The sequence below is a fragment of the Polistes dominula genome, unplaced genomic scaffold (genome assembly GCF_049000335.1).
Source record: "Polistes dominula isolate Pdom_NZ unplaced genomic scaffold, Pdom_raw_medaka contig_23, whole genome shotgun sequence".
NCBI lineage: Eukaryota > Metazoa > Arthropoda > Insecta > Hymenoptera > Vespidae > Polistes > Polistes dominula.
In genome coordinates, this window is record NW_028300963.1 from 5,555,316 (window position 1) to 5,568,639 (window position 13,324).

At 30.1% G+C, this 13,324-nt stretch overlaps 1 protein-coding gene across 2 annotated transcripts in view; it reads right to left on the bottom strand.

Annotated features, from left to right (window-relative positions):
* The window catches only part of tow (target of wingless), a 29,685-nt gene that overhangs the window by 15,024 nt on the left and 1,337 nt on the right, over positions 1-13,324 (bottom strand). Inside the window, exon 1 of one of the 2 annotated variants that reach the window (XM_015319647.2) lies at positions 9,494-10,324. The exons of the other annotated variant lie outside the window; for it this stretch is intronic. Coding sequence (XP_015175133.1) covers positions 9,494-9,659 — 166 coding nt within the window. The 5' untranslated portion in view covers positions 9,660-10,324. Of the gene's footprint in view, positions 1-9,493; positions 10,325-13,324 lie in introns of those variants that run through there. 2 annotated transcript variants of the gene reach the window in all.

Consider the following 13,324-nt stretch of genomic DNA (forward strand, 5'->3'; position numbering starts at 1 on the left):
TAAACTACTACAGTTTCGTAAATAATGGGCGGATCTTTACCAAAATTTGAAGAAACATTTTTGAAATAATATTCTTTCAGAAAATCGAACAAAAAAATCGATTTTTTTGTTGACGTGTCCCCTTAATAGAAAATTTCTTTTTCTATCATTTTTTATAAATATCAAATTATTGAATTATTTTCTTATCAAGGAAAGAAAAGACAAGTACATACATACATACATACATACATACATACATACATAGAAGTAAAGATCAAAGCTATCGATTAAAGGGTTTCCTTATTGTAAACCACCTACGTGTTATTACTAACTCTAACTTTGACCAATATTAAAACATAAGATATCGACTTCCATTGCGATAAGATAACAATCGTTAACAAGCCGAGATAAAAATAATCCAAGGTTTTAGTTTGCTCGAGAATCCTAAACTACAAATGTATGTTTCTATTCAAATAAAATCAAAACATTTCGAAAAAAAAAAAAGAAAAAAAAACAACAACAAAATGATAATCACGTGACATTACACCATGTGGAACTTGATACAATATTATGTTTGTAATCTGTACGATAACTCACTTAGGAATTATATTTTGTTTATAGATTTGAAAAATGATTTGGAGTGAACTTTTGGCCCATCCTATACTTGAATTGTAAGCGAGGGGTTGATCCGTACGTTGATTTTTCCACGTATTTCCATGAAGGTAAAAGCTTCCGGTCAAAGGGGAGTAAAGTAAAAAGAGGTAAAAAAAAAAAAAAGAGAAAACAGAACGAGAGAAAGAAAGAAAGAAAGAAAGAAAGAAAGGAAAACTCGACGAATGCCCAGCCAATGGGTTGATGTATTATTCAAAAAGGGAACGAACGTAGGTGCTCGCGCGATATTGGCGCACTTGCAGAGAAGACTATAATTTCATCGACTCAGGGTGCACTTAATAAATTCATATTGCGCGCGTGCGGCAGACACTTTCAGTTGATTGGAATAAAAGAGTGTCTCTTATCATATATATATAAAAGACAATTCTAATTGAATAGAATACTAATATGCGAGATAACGAAATAAACTTCCGAAAGAAAATGTTAATTTCACATTAATTTCACATTAATATAAAAATCCAATATCGTAATAAGCATTCATTTATTTCCAAAAATACGAATCATCACCTATTTCCATTTTTAATTTCGAATAAGTTCGTTAAAAAAAAAGAGAAAAGGTAAAGGTGAAATAATTTATTCGTATAATCGATCGACCCGATTTCATTTAAATAAGATTTTTTTCTCGAATCTGTTTATATGTTTGAATACGATAAATGTGTACAAATGTTTATATGTATATGTATATATATATATATATATATATATATATATATATATATATATATATATATATATATATACACATTGGCAAAGACGTAATTACAATTGTAGTATGCTACGTTGCCTAGAAACAAATACGAGGCCACAAGGATCGCTCTAATTGCGGGAGATTTACACGTGTGTGTATAATGCGTACGTACTATATACATTATAATATACTATAGATATATATACCATATATAGTATATCCAATGAAATACACGAAGAAAGCAAGGTGAATAAATCGTTAACAATGCAACACTTGCTATGTAACTAGTAAGCTACGGATTACGTATTACGATTTAATAGCTATTTATATTTTGAACGAGTCCGTTAATAGCATTGCAACCTGTCGGAAGAATGGCAATTATTCTACTAGACGCATCCGTGTCAAAGTCCTAAGAAGATGAAGAAGAAGAAGAAGAAGAAGAAGAGTCATCTTTTAACTATTCTTTATTAGAAATATTTTATTCGATCGATATCAACTTAACTTTGATTATTATCTATAATAGCATCCGACCTAAATCTATGATCTAAATCTTATATATTATCAAGAGAGAATATAAGAAATAACAACAATTTGAAATTCTTTTGCCTTTCTCGTTATTTCATATTGAACAGAAATATTAGATATGTTTTTCTTTTTTTTTTTTTTCTTTTAATGTTTCTAGTGATAGTATAGTAAATATAAATAACACACGTTACATTATATCGATTTAATGTATAGAATTTCTTCGAGGTCTTCTATTTTTGTATCTTGCAAAGGATTTATTATGAAATCAAATAAATAGAAAGAAAAGTCTATTTGGAGAGATTTGCTTAGTGCTCAAACCATATCTTGTATCTATTAATTTTGCATGAAATGATTTTCATTATTTCCTATTAAGAGAAAGAAGGGTGGCAGAGAGAGAGAGAGAGAGAGAGAGAAATGGAAAACATTAAACCCATTGGTTTGAACGATAATAATCCTCCCTTTGTGTATTTAGATTATCGGTCAAGATTCTTGTTACGCGTTTATCGCGCGGTATTAACAGATAACATGATAATAAAATATAAAAACTTATATTATTATTATTATTAAATCCTATTACAACGCAATTTAAGAAACGACGACCATGCGCTGTTAACAATGGTGATGATTTTTATTTCACGAAATAGAATGACTATTACAATAATCACAATATGTTGATTATTTCAAATGAATAAAAAGATGTACATTAATGTTTCATTTTGTTTTTTTTTTATTTTCCTCATAGATTGCGTAGAATTGAGGAAAAATCGGTGTCCTGTCTTTCCTACTTGATTCTCTTAAATTTCTCTCATATTATGAAATATGATGATAATCGATCGTCCTAAATATATCTTGACCTTTTTCATCTTTCGCATTAAAACGATAATGTTTTCTTTTAAAACGAGCAACAAAATATCGTAATTATTTTTTCTTTTTCCTTCTACAACACTTGTATTCTTTCGCGAAGTTTATTATTTAATGCATTTCTATAGGTAATTTGAATTATTTATTATTCTATATTTCTATTCTTTTGATAGACTTTCTCGTATTATTATTAACAAGATAGAAAAGTTTCTCATAGATCGCGTAAAAAATTGGTGATTCATTATTTAAACGTTGCTAATGAATCATCCTTAATGAAATATTCTATTGGTTAGAGGTATTTCTCTTGACAAATGCAAAAAAGAAAAATCTCCCTCGTATTACTTTCTTGTTCGATAAAAAGACGAATCCTGAATAGCAATTATGAATCATTAGATAGACATATCTTTCATTATACCTTTTCCTCTCTGTGTCTTCTTCTTTTCTTTTATATCATCAAATTATCTTCAATAATTAGAAAAAAATGTAACGAAAATATTTATACAAGAAATGAATAAAATCATTTAATATTTCTTTTAATTAACAATCTTCTTTTCAATAGGAAAGGTGACAAAAGTTGCTTTATCCATTTGATTGATTGAAGAGCACCACTAATGTGATCGCTTTTCTTTAAGGGGACACGTCACCTTCGAGTGCAAAAAAAAGCGGTTTTTTTGTGAATTTTTTTTGTAGCCAGTTTTATTAATATCAATACAAATTTTTGGCATATGTAAGTTATATATCTGAACTATATTCACAATTTCTTGTGTGTAAAAATATTGTAAATTGTGTTGTCTGTGGTCACTTTTCTAAGAGTCCAAAAAAAAACGGTGATTTTCGGTTGCCCTCACTGGCAAAAATTGGTTCATCAGAAACATAAAAACCGAGTGTTATCCTTTAGTAGAGATGTTGGTTCAGGAAATAAACGAAAGGAAATTTTGATTTTTTAATTTTTTTTTAAAATAGTCGACTTTTTACGAAAAAAATTGGCATTTTTTCGAAAAATCCTTTCGTTCATTCCCTAAATACGTGTATCTAGTATTACTGTACAAAATTTGGTAAGGATCGGATAAATGGTCTGGACGCAGCGAGGGCAGCCGTTTTAAAAACGCGAATAGGAAAAATTAACGTTTAAAGTTTTGGACACTTACTTGGAGCGCTACGGCGCGCTCAGTTTAAACTACTACAGTTTCGTAAATAATGGGCGGATCTTTACCAAAATTTGAAGAAATATTTTTGAAATAATATTCTTTCAGAAAATCGAACAAAAAAATCGATTTTTTTGTTGACGTGTCCCCTTAAAGAAAACTACTGCAGGGAATGTTTTTATTTTTTGAGTAGATATTCATGGATGACAACATTTTTGGCCCAAAAAACAAAAGTCCCCCCACTGCTGCAGTTATAGCAACCTTTACAGTGCATGAAATAAAAAAAACCGAAAAGTTTATCAAACCAGAAGGTATCGAATAGCACAAGGATACCGATGGTCAAAGATGTTTCAAATTACCAATATGATAACTACTACTGGTTTCCCTCGAAAGTGATACGACAGAGACAATCGATATCACACATGTACTTACACACACACACACTCTCTCTCTTTCTATAAATAAATATACGGAGAGATATATGCTATTGCAATGAAGTCACAATTTGTAAAAAAAGACAAAAATATATGCGATTAGTAACCTTACGAACGATTACGAAAAACGACCTAACGACTAAAGTAAAGAGTTTCGTCTCGATAACACATGGTGATATGATAACAAGCGTATCTCTCTTTCTCTCTCTCTCTTTTTCTCTCTCTCGCTTTTGCTTCTGTTTTTAAATATAGAGATTATACATGGATATGTATATAAAAATAAGGCAACCAGAAAAAAGAAGAAGAAAAAGAAAAAGAAAAAAAAGAACACGTACGACATTTTTTTACGTTTGAATATATCGTAAACACTACAAGAGATATTTTCAAGTTTGGACACCTTGTATTTTTATTTATAGACGATTCTAATGCAAATCACAAAAATATCTCTTCAGATACATGAGATAACATAATTGCAAATAACACACATAGATCATACTCGAGAATTGTGTGTATCGATAAAAATGAAAACACTATTTTTACATGAAACAACTTTTGAAAAAATTTACTTTAAGATTTAATCCGCAAGATAAAACGAAAAAACGTAAATAAAAATTAATAAAAATATAATAAAGACAAATATGTACATATTCGTAATAGGTTGCATAAATAAATGAGATAATAAAGTTCTGAATAAATGTCTTCTATAATTATTACATTTATTGTAAAACAATTAAGCGTACAATTTTACAAATACGTTATATTAGAAAATAAGTAAATAACAAATGTATCACGTTGTAATTCGATCTCGACCGATACGAATGTTTATTTATAAAAAGAAAAAAGTATAAAAAGTAACATAAGCGAAGATTTTCGCTTACTCGATTTTATTGATCTGAAAATAGAACCTCCTAAGGTGCGTCGAAACACGATCGCGTATTTTCGAAGACAAGCAAAACACTCAAATTAAGAAGATAAACGAACGATTTTCCGTTTTCATTATTTTTCACAAAAGTATCAATAGAATATTAAAAAGGCAAGAAAAATAAAATAACAATGTATGAGAGTGTTACGTCGTTGAGCGATAAAAATGTATTCGCGGATGAGCCACGTGAAGAAAGATAGGAAAAAATGAAAAACTAAAGTAGCACGTGCGAGATTTTTGCTAGTGTTACGACGTATCGAATACTTGATATATATATCGAAGGTTTGAAACATGCGTTTTACCCCCTTCCAACATGCAACCCTTTTTGCCGGAAGGCGAATAACCACGGGGTGGTCGCGTGCCAAGTTTTTTCAACTCTCTGCATGCATATTCATCATGTGAATACAATTTTTTCCCTTTCAACAAAATTCATATTAATTATTATCTGTATCTTAATCGATCATCTTGTCGTACTATTTCTATTTAATGCTACGAAATAAAAACTAAAAAAAAAAAAAAAAAAAAAAAAAAGAAATTCTAGTAAATGAATACCGTTTAACATCCTTGCTTTATCTATTTTTGTATTTTCATTTAAATCCACTTCTCAATAATTATTCCACTGGTAATAGTAAACTTAGCCTTTTGATTTATTTTCCTTTGTTTTTTTCCCCCTATTGTTACAGCGAGAAATTGTCACTAAGGGAGAATAGTAAAAGGGCGTGAGAAAAAGAAAAAAAAAAAGAAAAAAAAAGAAAAAAGGGAAAAGTAAGGTAAAAAAGGGAGCAATTTTGATCGAGGCGAAACAATGATACCATCTTTTTTCCATTTCGCCATTATAAATCTAAACAGAGTCTTTTTTCTCGTGGGATGCTTTTCCCTTTGAAACACGACTGCTTTTATGAAGAAGCCCTACACACATTTATGCATACCTTTATACACGCATACACCCACATATATGCACATACATGCACATACGTTTCTCAGCGAAGAGGATAACGCTACAATTGGAGCAAACTTTTACAACCCTTAATATGTGTGCACATACTTATATACGTATGTACGTATGTATGAGTAAGATAGAGATAGAAGTAAGCAGATAAAACGAGGTCGAATCGAATTCGTAGGAGAAATTTCAATCCTAGTTATATGCCAGACCGAAATACTCTTTTAAACTCCATTACATACAAGAGTGTAGTCTCCTCTTCCTTATGTAACATTTTTCAACCATTTTCTATTTTTCTTTTGATAAATGATTGCGCATTTATCACCCACACAATGGTGGTGTCCTATTTTAATTCAATCATTTTAAAGAAAAAATTTCTATTCGAAAGCTCTTATCTAAATGAATTAATCTATTTAAATAGTTTTTCAAACATATTTTCCAAAGAGTATCAACAATTTCTAAACTTACAATTAATCCATTACCATTACAACAATAGGGCTTTTTTGGGACGCATTTTCTCAAGAATTTTTTTTTTTTTGTTAATAACTGTAACTTCAAATTGAAATATATTCGTTCAAATCGTGAGATCGTAGCATGAAATCATCGTATCATGAAAATATTACAAATTCTCAATATTTTATTTTAAATCAACAAATAATTATTGTGTGTGTGTGTGTACAATATAGTATTGTGGCGGGTAATATGAATATTCTTTTTTCAATAGAAAACCATACATACTTATGTTAGATAAGTGTACGATGATATAATGGAAACGACAAAAGTTGACCTATAAAAGAAGATAAAAATAGAAATTAAGGGATTATCTAGATACCTACTTACATAGATAGATAAAAGGAAAATAATAAATACAGTTAGTTAGTTCGATATCGTGTAACATAATAATGAAGAAAAATAAGAGGAAGAGTTTTGAAATGCTGCTTCGTGACTATCGTCACGTATCATCGGAATAGTTGCTTTTACGTACCCAAACTAAACTTTTTACCTCTTTTAACTAGGCCAAACCTTTTCTTTTTTAAACCCAACCACCAAAAGGGAGAATATTTTTTTAAAAATAATTTTCTATATGTCACATGACAGGTAAAACAACATTTAGTCTCAGCTGATCTCACGTTATTGTCGTCTAGACGTTAAAAAATCTAGCCTTGACATTCTTCATTCGACTACGTACCAAGTTTTTGATCTCTCTCTCTCTCTCTCTTTTAGTCTATGCGTACGCGCATCTGCGTATGTGTGTGTGCGCGTGCGCGTGTGGTTGACGTATTTCAATGGTAAGAATAAATAAAAAAAATGATTGTCGTAAAATTTCTTTACTGTAATGTCATACGTAACTGTTTTTAAATTGCCAGACAAATTATCAAACGAGAAATAACAAAAAAATATGGTTTCTATTCTATTACATCATAGATATAATACATATGTATAAATGTACGCAATATATGTAGGTATGATCGACTTATGGAAAATGAAAAATAAAAAAAACAAAAAAATGGAGTAAGAGTCGTAAAGGTTTTTTTTTTTTTAACGATTTCCATATGCTATAGCAACGGAATCTCGGTCAACAATCGCGTATATGTTTTTCTTTCTATATTTCTCGCGTATTTCAATGAATCGTATCAACCTATAGCGAGTAAATTTATTTCAAAAAAAAAAAACAAAAAAAAGAATTATAATGAAACAAAATTTCTAGCTACTAATTGACAAATTCAGTGAAAAATTAACCTTTTTGCGTGGGTAAACGTGAGGAATAAAAAAAAAAAATAAAGAAAAACATTTATTAGACAAGAGTTAATAAAAGAAAAGCTGATTTACGCACTTATGATGCGAGGAAACAGAGGATTAATAAAAAAAAAAAAAAAACATTATGCCTGCCTAGTATGAGTCAGAATGAGAGGAGAGTCACACGCGAGATGCAACACGAATGCGAATTCCACGATTTGCTTTTACGAAGCGAAACGCGAGACGACCTCAAATTAGACGACGCCTAATCTCGAGTTTAGAAGTTTCTTCGTCATCGTCGTCGTCGAACATACGGAGAAGATATTACCAAGAGGTCATTTCTTTTTAGTGCTAATTTTAAAATAATAATATTAAAGAAAAAAAAGAACTCTTCTTATTCTTTTCCCTGCATTTCTCTCTCTCTCTCTCTCTCTCTCTCTCTCTCTCTCTCTCTCTTAAAATATTTTGTTGTTTTACTTTAACGTTGACCCAGCACGCGAACTCCTTCGCGATATCGATCGTCTTCGAAGCTAACACAAATGCAACAACATAAGTTGACTCGAGACTCTTCCTATACTTATGACTACTGAAAAGAACAAAATATATATGTAATATAATATAATAAATATAATATAATATAATGTTGTAAAATGGAAATAATGCATTGAAAGGTATATGTCATTTATTCTATTCCTGAGATTTATTAAATTTACAAAAATCAAATGTTACATGAAGTAGAAATTTGGAATAAAAATCATCTTAACTAATCTGGTATATCTAGTGTTAAACGATAAACCTAAGGATGGTTTTTACGTATACCTGCAAACACTATGGCGTAAATTCAAAATTGAAAATTGGTTACACTTTGAATATTAATTAAGTCAAGTTTTTGTAACCTAATAACCTATAAAATGATATAAAATTAATTAAATAAAGACAATTGTTCCTGCATTTGGACTTTTCTTAAATTGACCTAATTATTTTCCAATAATATTTATATAAATATATATTATTCTCCTTAATGAATGAAAGTAAATGAAGAAATATCAAAATTTAGTAATTTGAATAAAAATTCAATTGATGTCCAAGAAAGAAAGAGAGAGAAAAAGGGAGAGAATACCATGGTAATCAGCTAAAAATAGTAAGCTTCCGCTTTTATTCTCTCCAATACGTCTTCTTGTATCTGAAGCATGAAAATACACGCATACACACACATTATATATGTGAATTTGTAAATCAGATTAAATTTAAAGAGAAAATATCAATTCAAAAGATTTGCAGATTTATCTCTAACCAGACTAAACAAATAAATATGCGAAACAATAAATTCGACTAAATGAAATAAAAAAAAAAAAGCGATAAAGATAAAAAGTGTTGGTGTGTGTGTGTGGAATATTTGAAAGTGTTCAAATTCGACCTAGTCGAGTACAAAATGGCATCTGTTCGGAATAATTTCGATCGAGTTCGGAAGCAGGAAAAGATCGAGGCAAAGAATTCCTTTCGTTAAACGAAGGTTAACGGAAGGAAATAGAAAGGAATAAAAGTAGAAAAAAAAAAAAAAAAAGAAATGGATTAGAATGTTCTTACCCTTAGCTCTGCGAGCCAGATGCGAAATATTTTGTCTGAGAACCTTAAGCCACATCTTGGCGCCTGTTTCCTTGTTTTCTAAATTGGAGGTAGGCAAGGACGTTTTCCTACGATTTCGACGTTTAATTGGTATTGTTGGTGCTTCCCTCTTAGGGGGAGGAAGCATAAGAAAACAGGATGCCACATGCCCTTCCACTTTGATCACAATTTTTTGTACGTACTTTCAAAAGAAAATGTCTCTCTAAATTTGTTTTTTTTTTTTTTTAATTTTCGTTCTTTCAAAGATAACACACTCAGTAAATATATTATTACTTTCAATAATAACGATCGATCGATATCTTCGATAATTCGTTAATATCGAGTTAATATCGAAATTACGTTACGAGATGAATGTTCTTCAAATGAAGTAAGGAAATATTGAATAAAAAACAAATATATAAAAGAGAACGTTCTTCACAGATGAAATATCGGAGCAAGACAAACACTAAAAGCGGGGATACGCATGACTTTTATACACGCTCGTTGGATCACGTAGGCACACGTTAGATTCGTCGTCGTCGTCGTTCGTACAGTTGAGTGAGCCTTCCCACAATAACTACTATCCAAGCACGATAATATCGGCCCCCGGGCCTTGAACGAGTATACTACACACCTATATATCGCCGTCAAAGTCTTCCTCCTCCTCTCTTCTTGTTTACCAAAGAGTACGAGAAACGACGTCGTTTTACGCGATAGATTATACGTAAGTAAGCAAGTAGTACTCCTACGACAGTTAATGTGTTCCTTAACGTCCTTACTCGCCGGCGTATGTACGCTCTACTGCACGACTCGTTGCTGCGCACGCAACTCCAATGGAAGGGGAGTCAAACCACCGAGAGCGCTGATTGGTTAACACGCTACCGCCCAAGGAGGGATGCGCGGTAACGAGAGGAAAGACCACGTGATTTCTTGCCGCCTTATCGCCGCCAAATTCGAATCTAAATAATATCTATTTTTGAATATTTTTTAAATACTCTTATTAACCCTTTGTCTCCTTATGGAGACAATGAAAAATTAAAAAAAAAAGAAAAAAAAACTAAAGCAAATTCAATTTTTTAATGCTCATATATCATTTACTTGTAAAATACGTGAATATGATTTTTCTATTGAAATTTTTATTAGATTATTATCATTATTCTCGATAAAAACTTTCAATACTTTCTTTATCATACATATATGTTATTCTATCAATAAGAAAATATTTATTTTCTCTTTTGCTACGAAATTATATTTCCTTATAAAGTTTTGTATTATTATCGGTGATAGATGAAAAAAAGAAAAAGAAAAAAACCAAAGCGTAGATATGGAGAAAAATAAATTTCTATTCTATTCTTTTCAGTTAAAATCGAAAATTGTTTTCCGATTACTTTGGCAAGGTTTTCTATTTTCAAGTTTTCGGATTACTCGTACAAATACTCTCTTTATATTTACTTTTTTCTATTTTTTCTCTTTTTACCACAAGCTAATTTGTTTTTACATTCTATTTTGACTCGACGTAAATATATCGATTACTAAGGTCTGAAGATTGCATACCTCTTTCACTGTGTATGAGTTAATTAGAAAGAATGTGTGAATAAAAAAAAATGAAACGATTTAAATCCGGTCTCGTACCAGTTTAATCTGCAACGATTCGTTAACGCTTGATATATAAATACACACACGCTACACACGTGCGTATACACATCGAATATATCACCATATAATAATTATCTTTTCTACCAAAGCATATACATGATTAAACGAAAACAAAGTTAAATTGTCAAAGAACACTTGAGAATATACAGGTATACAGATATACAGATATATAAAGATCACTGATAATTAATATAATAAGAAATTTAACAATTAACACGATGATTCAATGTTATCTGATTTCACTTAACGATCATGAGTTTTGTACGAAAACGTGATTAATTCGGTTCAGCCACGTGAGATTTTAAAGATAAGATCTCTCGTTTAAAATGTTAATTTAAAAACTAATAGATCACCCTCTCTCTCGAATTTGATTGAAATATAAATATACTCGTATAACTCTGTATTTGAAACTTTGTCAATATATATTTTAAAACGTGTGAAAACACATGAATACGACGATTAAGCTGGTATAATAAATGTAATAATCTTGCGTTTATTATATTCAATTTCACAATTTTACTATCTCTCTCTCTCTCTCTCTTTTTGTTTTTTAATCTTTCCAACTATTTCCTGAATAATATCCAAAAAAATATCGCAAGAGGAAGTTAATTAAATGCGAAGTATTTAATATATAAACAAAAATATAACAAAAAAGAAGAAAAAATAGAGTAGGTGGAAGATATTAAATTGAAAGGACAATGGAAAGTTATTTATTCAAGATTATAATCATAATTAAAACTCTCCGATAAAAGTCTCACTCGAATATTATCGGTAAAAGAGAATTTAGAACTACGACCGACATTAATAATAGCCCCTGACCACTCTCTTACCTCCTCGAATTACCCCAGTCCTTATGAATAATGCATTTTCTTCAGAAAATTATTGCGAGCTTCGAAAGAGGGACACAATTAAATATAAAAACAATGTATAATAATTAGGAGAAATGAATTAGATCACGTATGACGAATAAATGATCATTTTCAATAAGAGAATATTTATCATACAAGGATAGAAATATACGAGACTGAACTTTGACTATGATATAAATTATAATATATAATATTAAATGTTAAAAGTGCATTTCAAAAAAAAAAATGAAAATAATTTAAATTAGAAAGAGTATTACATTTAAATTGTGATGAATTAACAAACGTCGCATGTGCGTGTGTGTGTGTGTGTGACGCGTTCTTTCTTTATACCCACGTAATATGTCAAATATCACAAAGACATTTAAAAAACAAAACTCTCTTCCTCTCTCTTTTGTATAACTAAACTGTCGAACTTGAAATAGAGAGAATGTCCTGTAGTTGATGACGTTTGAGAGATAGTTAAAAATCTATAGAATTTCAGAAACGTTTGCTTCACCAACTCGAACCAAGTCATTCGAATAATTTCTATTTAATCGAACAAATCATATCTACTATCATTTAACTATTCATTAATTGTGCCAATGATAAAAAAAAACTAATTACCAGCTTGGTAATTTTTTGTTCTTTCAATTGTAATATTTTAATTAACAAAATGTCGATTTTATATGTTAAAAATAATCGACAAGTCTTGTCATTTGTCTAAAAGAAATATAATAAATTCTTACGAAATTGTACACGTATATGTTTCACCGGTTATATTTAGAATGACCGTTGTAATTATGTCGAGGTAATTAAGGAATTAGTTGAAGCAGATGTTTGTTCTGACTTAGAGAAAGGTCACTATTAAAGGCGCCATTTAAATCGATCAGAAAAAACAACGAGATTTGTCCTTTATATTTTCCTTCGATATTTCATTGACAAATTTCTACAAAAAATACAAATAATTTTGTAATAATAAATGAAAATACTTTTTCAAGCGAATCCGCGATAATAATGTGATTATAATTGAACCAATTTATTTAACAAGATTTCCAAAATGAAGAAAAACAAACAATCCCGTAAAATAATAATGCAAAATTATAATCAAATTTGAAACAAAGATAAATCCATTATGAATCGAGTAAAGTTTTCATTTCTGATCGATCATCGGTCATCGTTATCTCACATACACTGACTAACTAATACTGTATTAATTTTATGAAAGTAATCATAAGTTTTCTTCCTCCCACTCCCACCCTCCCCCTTTTCTCTCTCTCTCTCTCTCTATTTGCGTTTAGAAAGGAGAAGT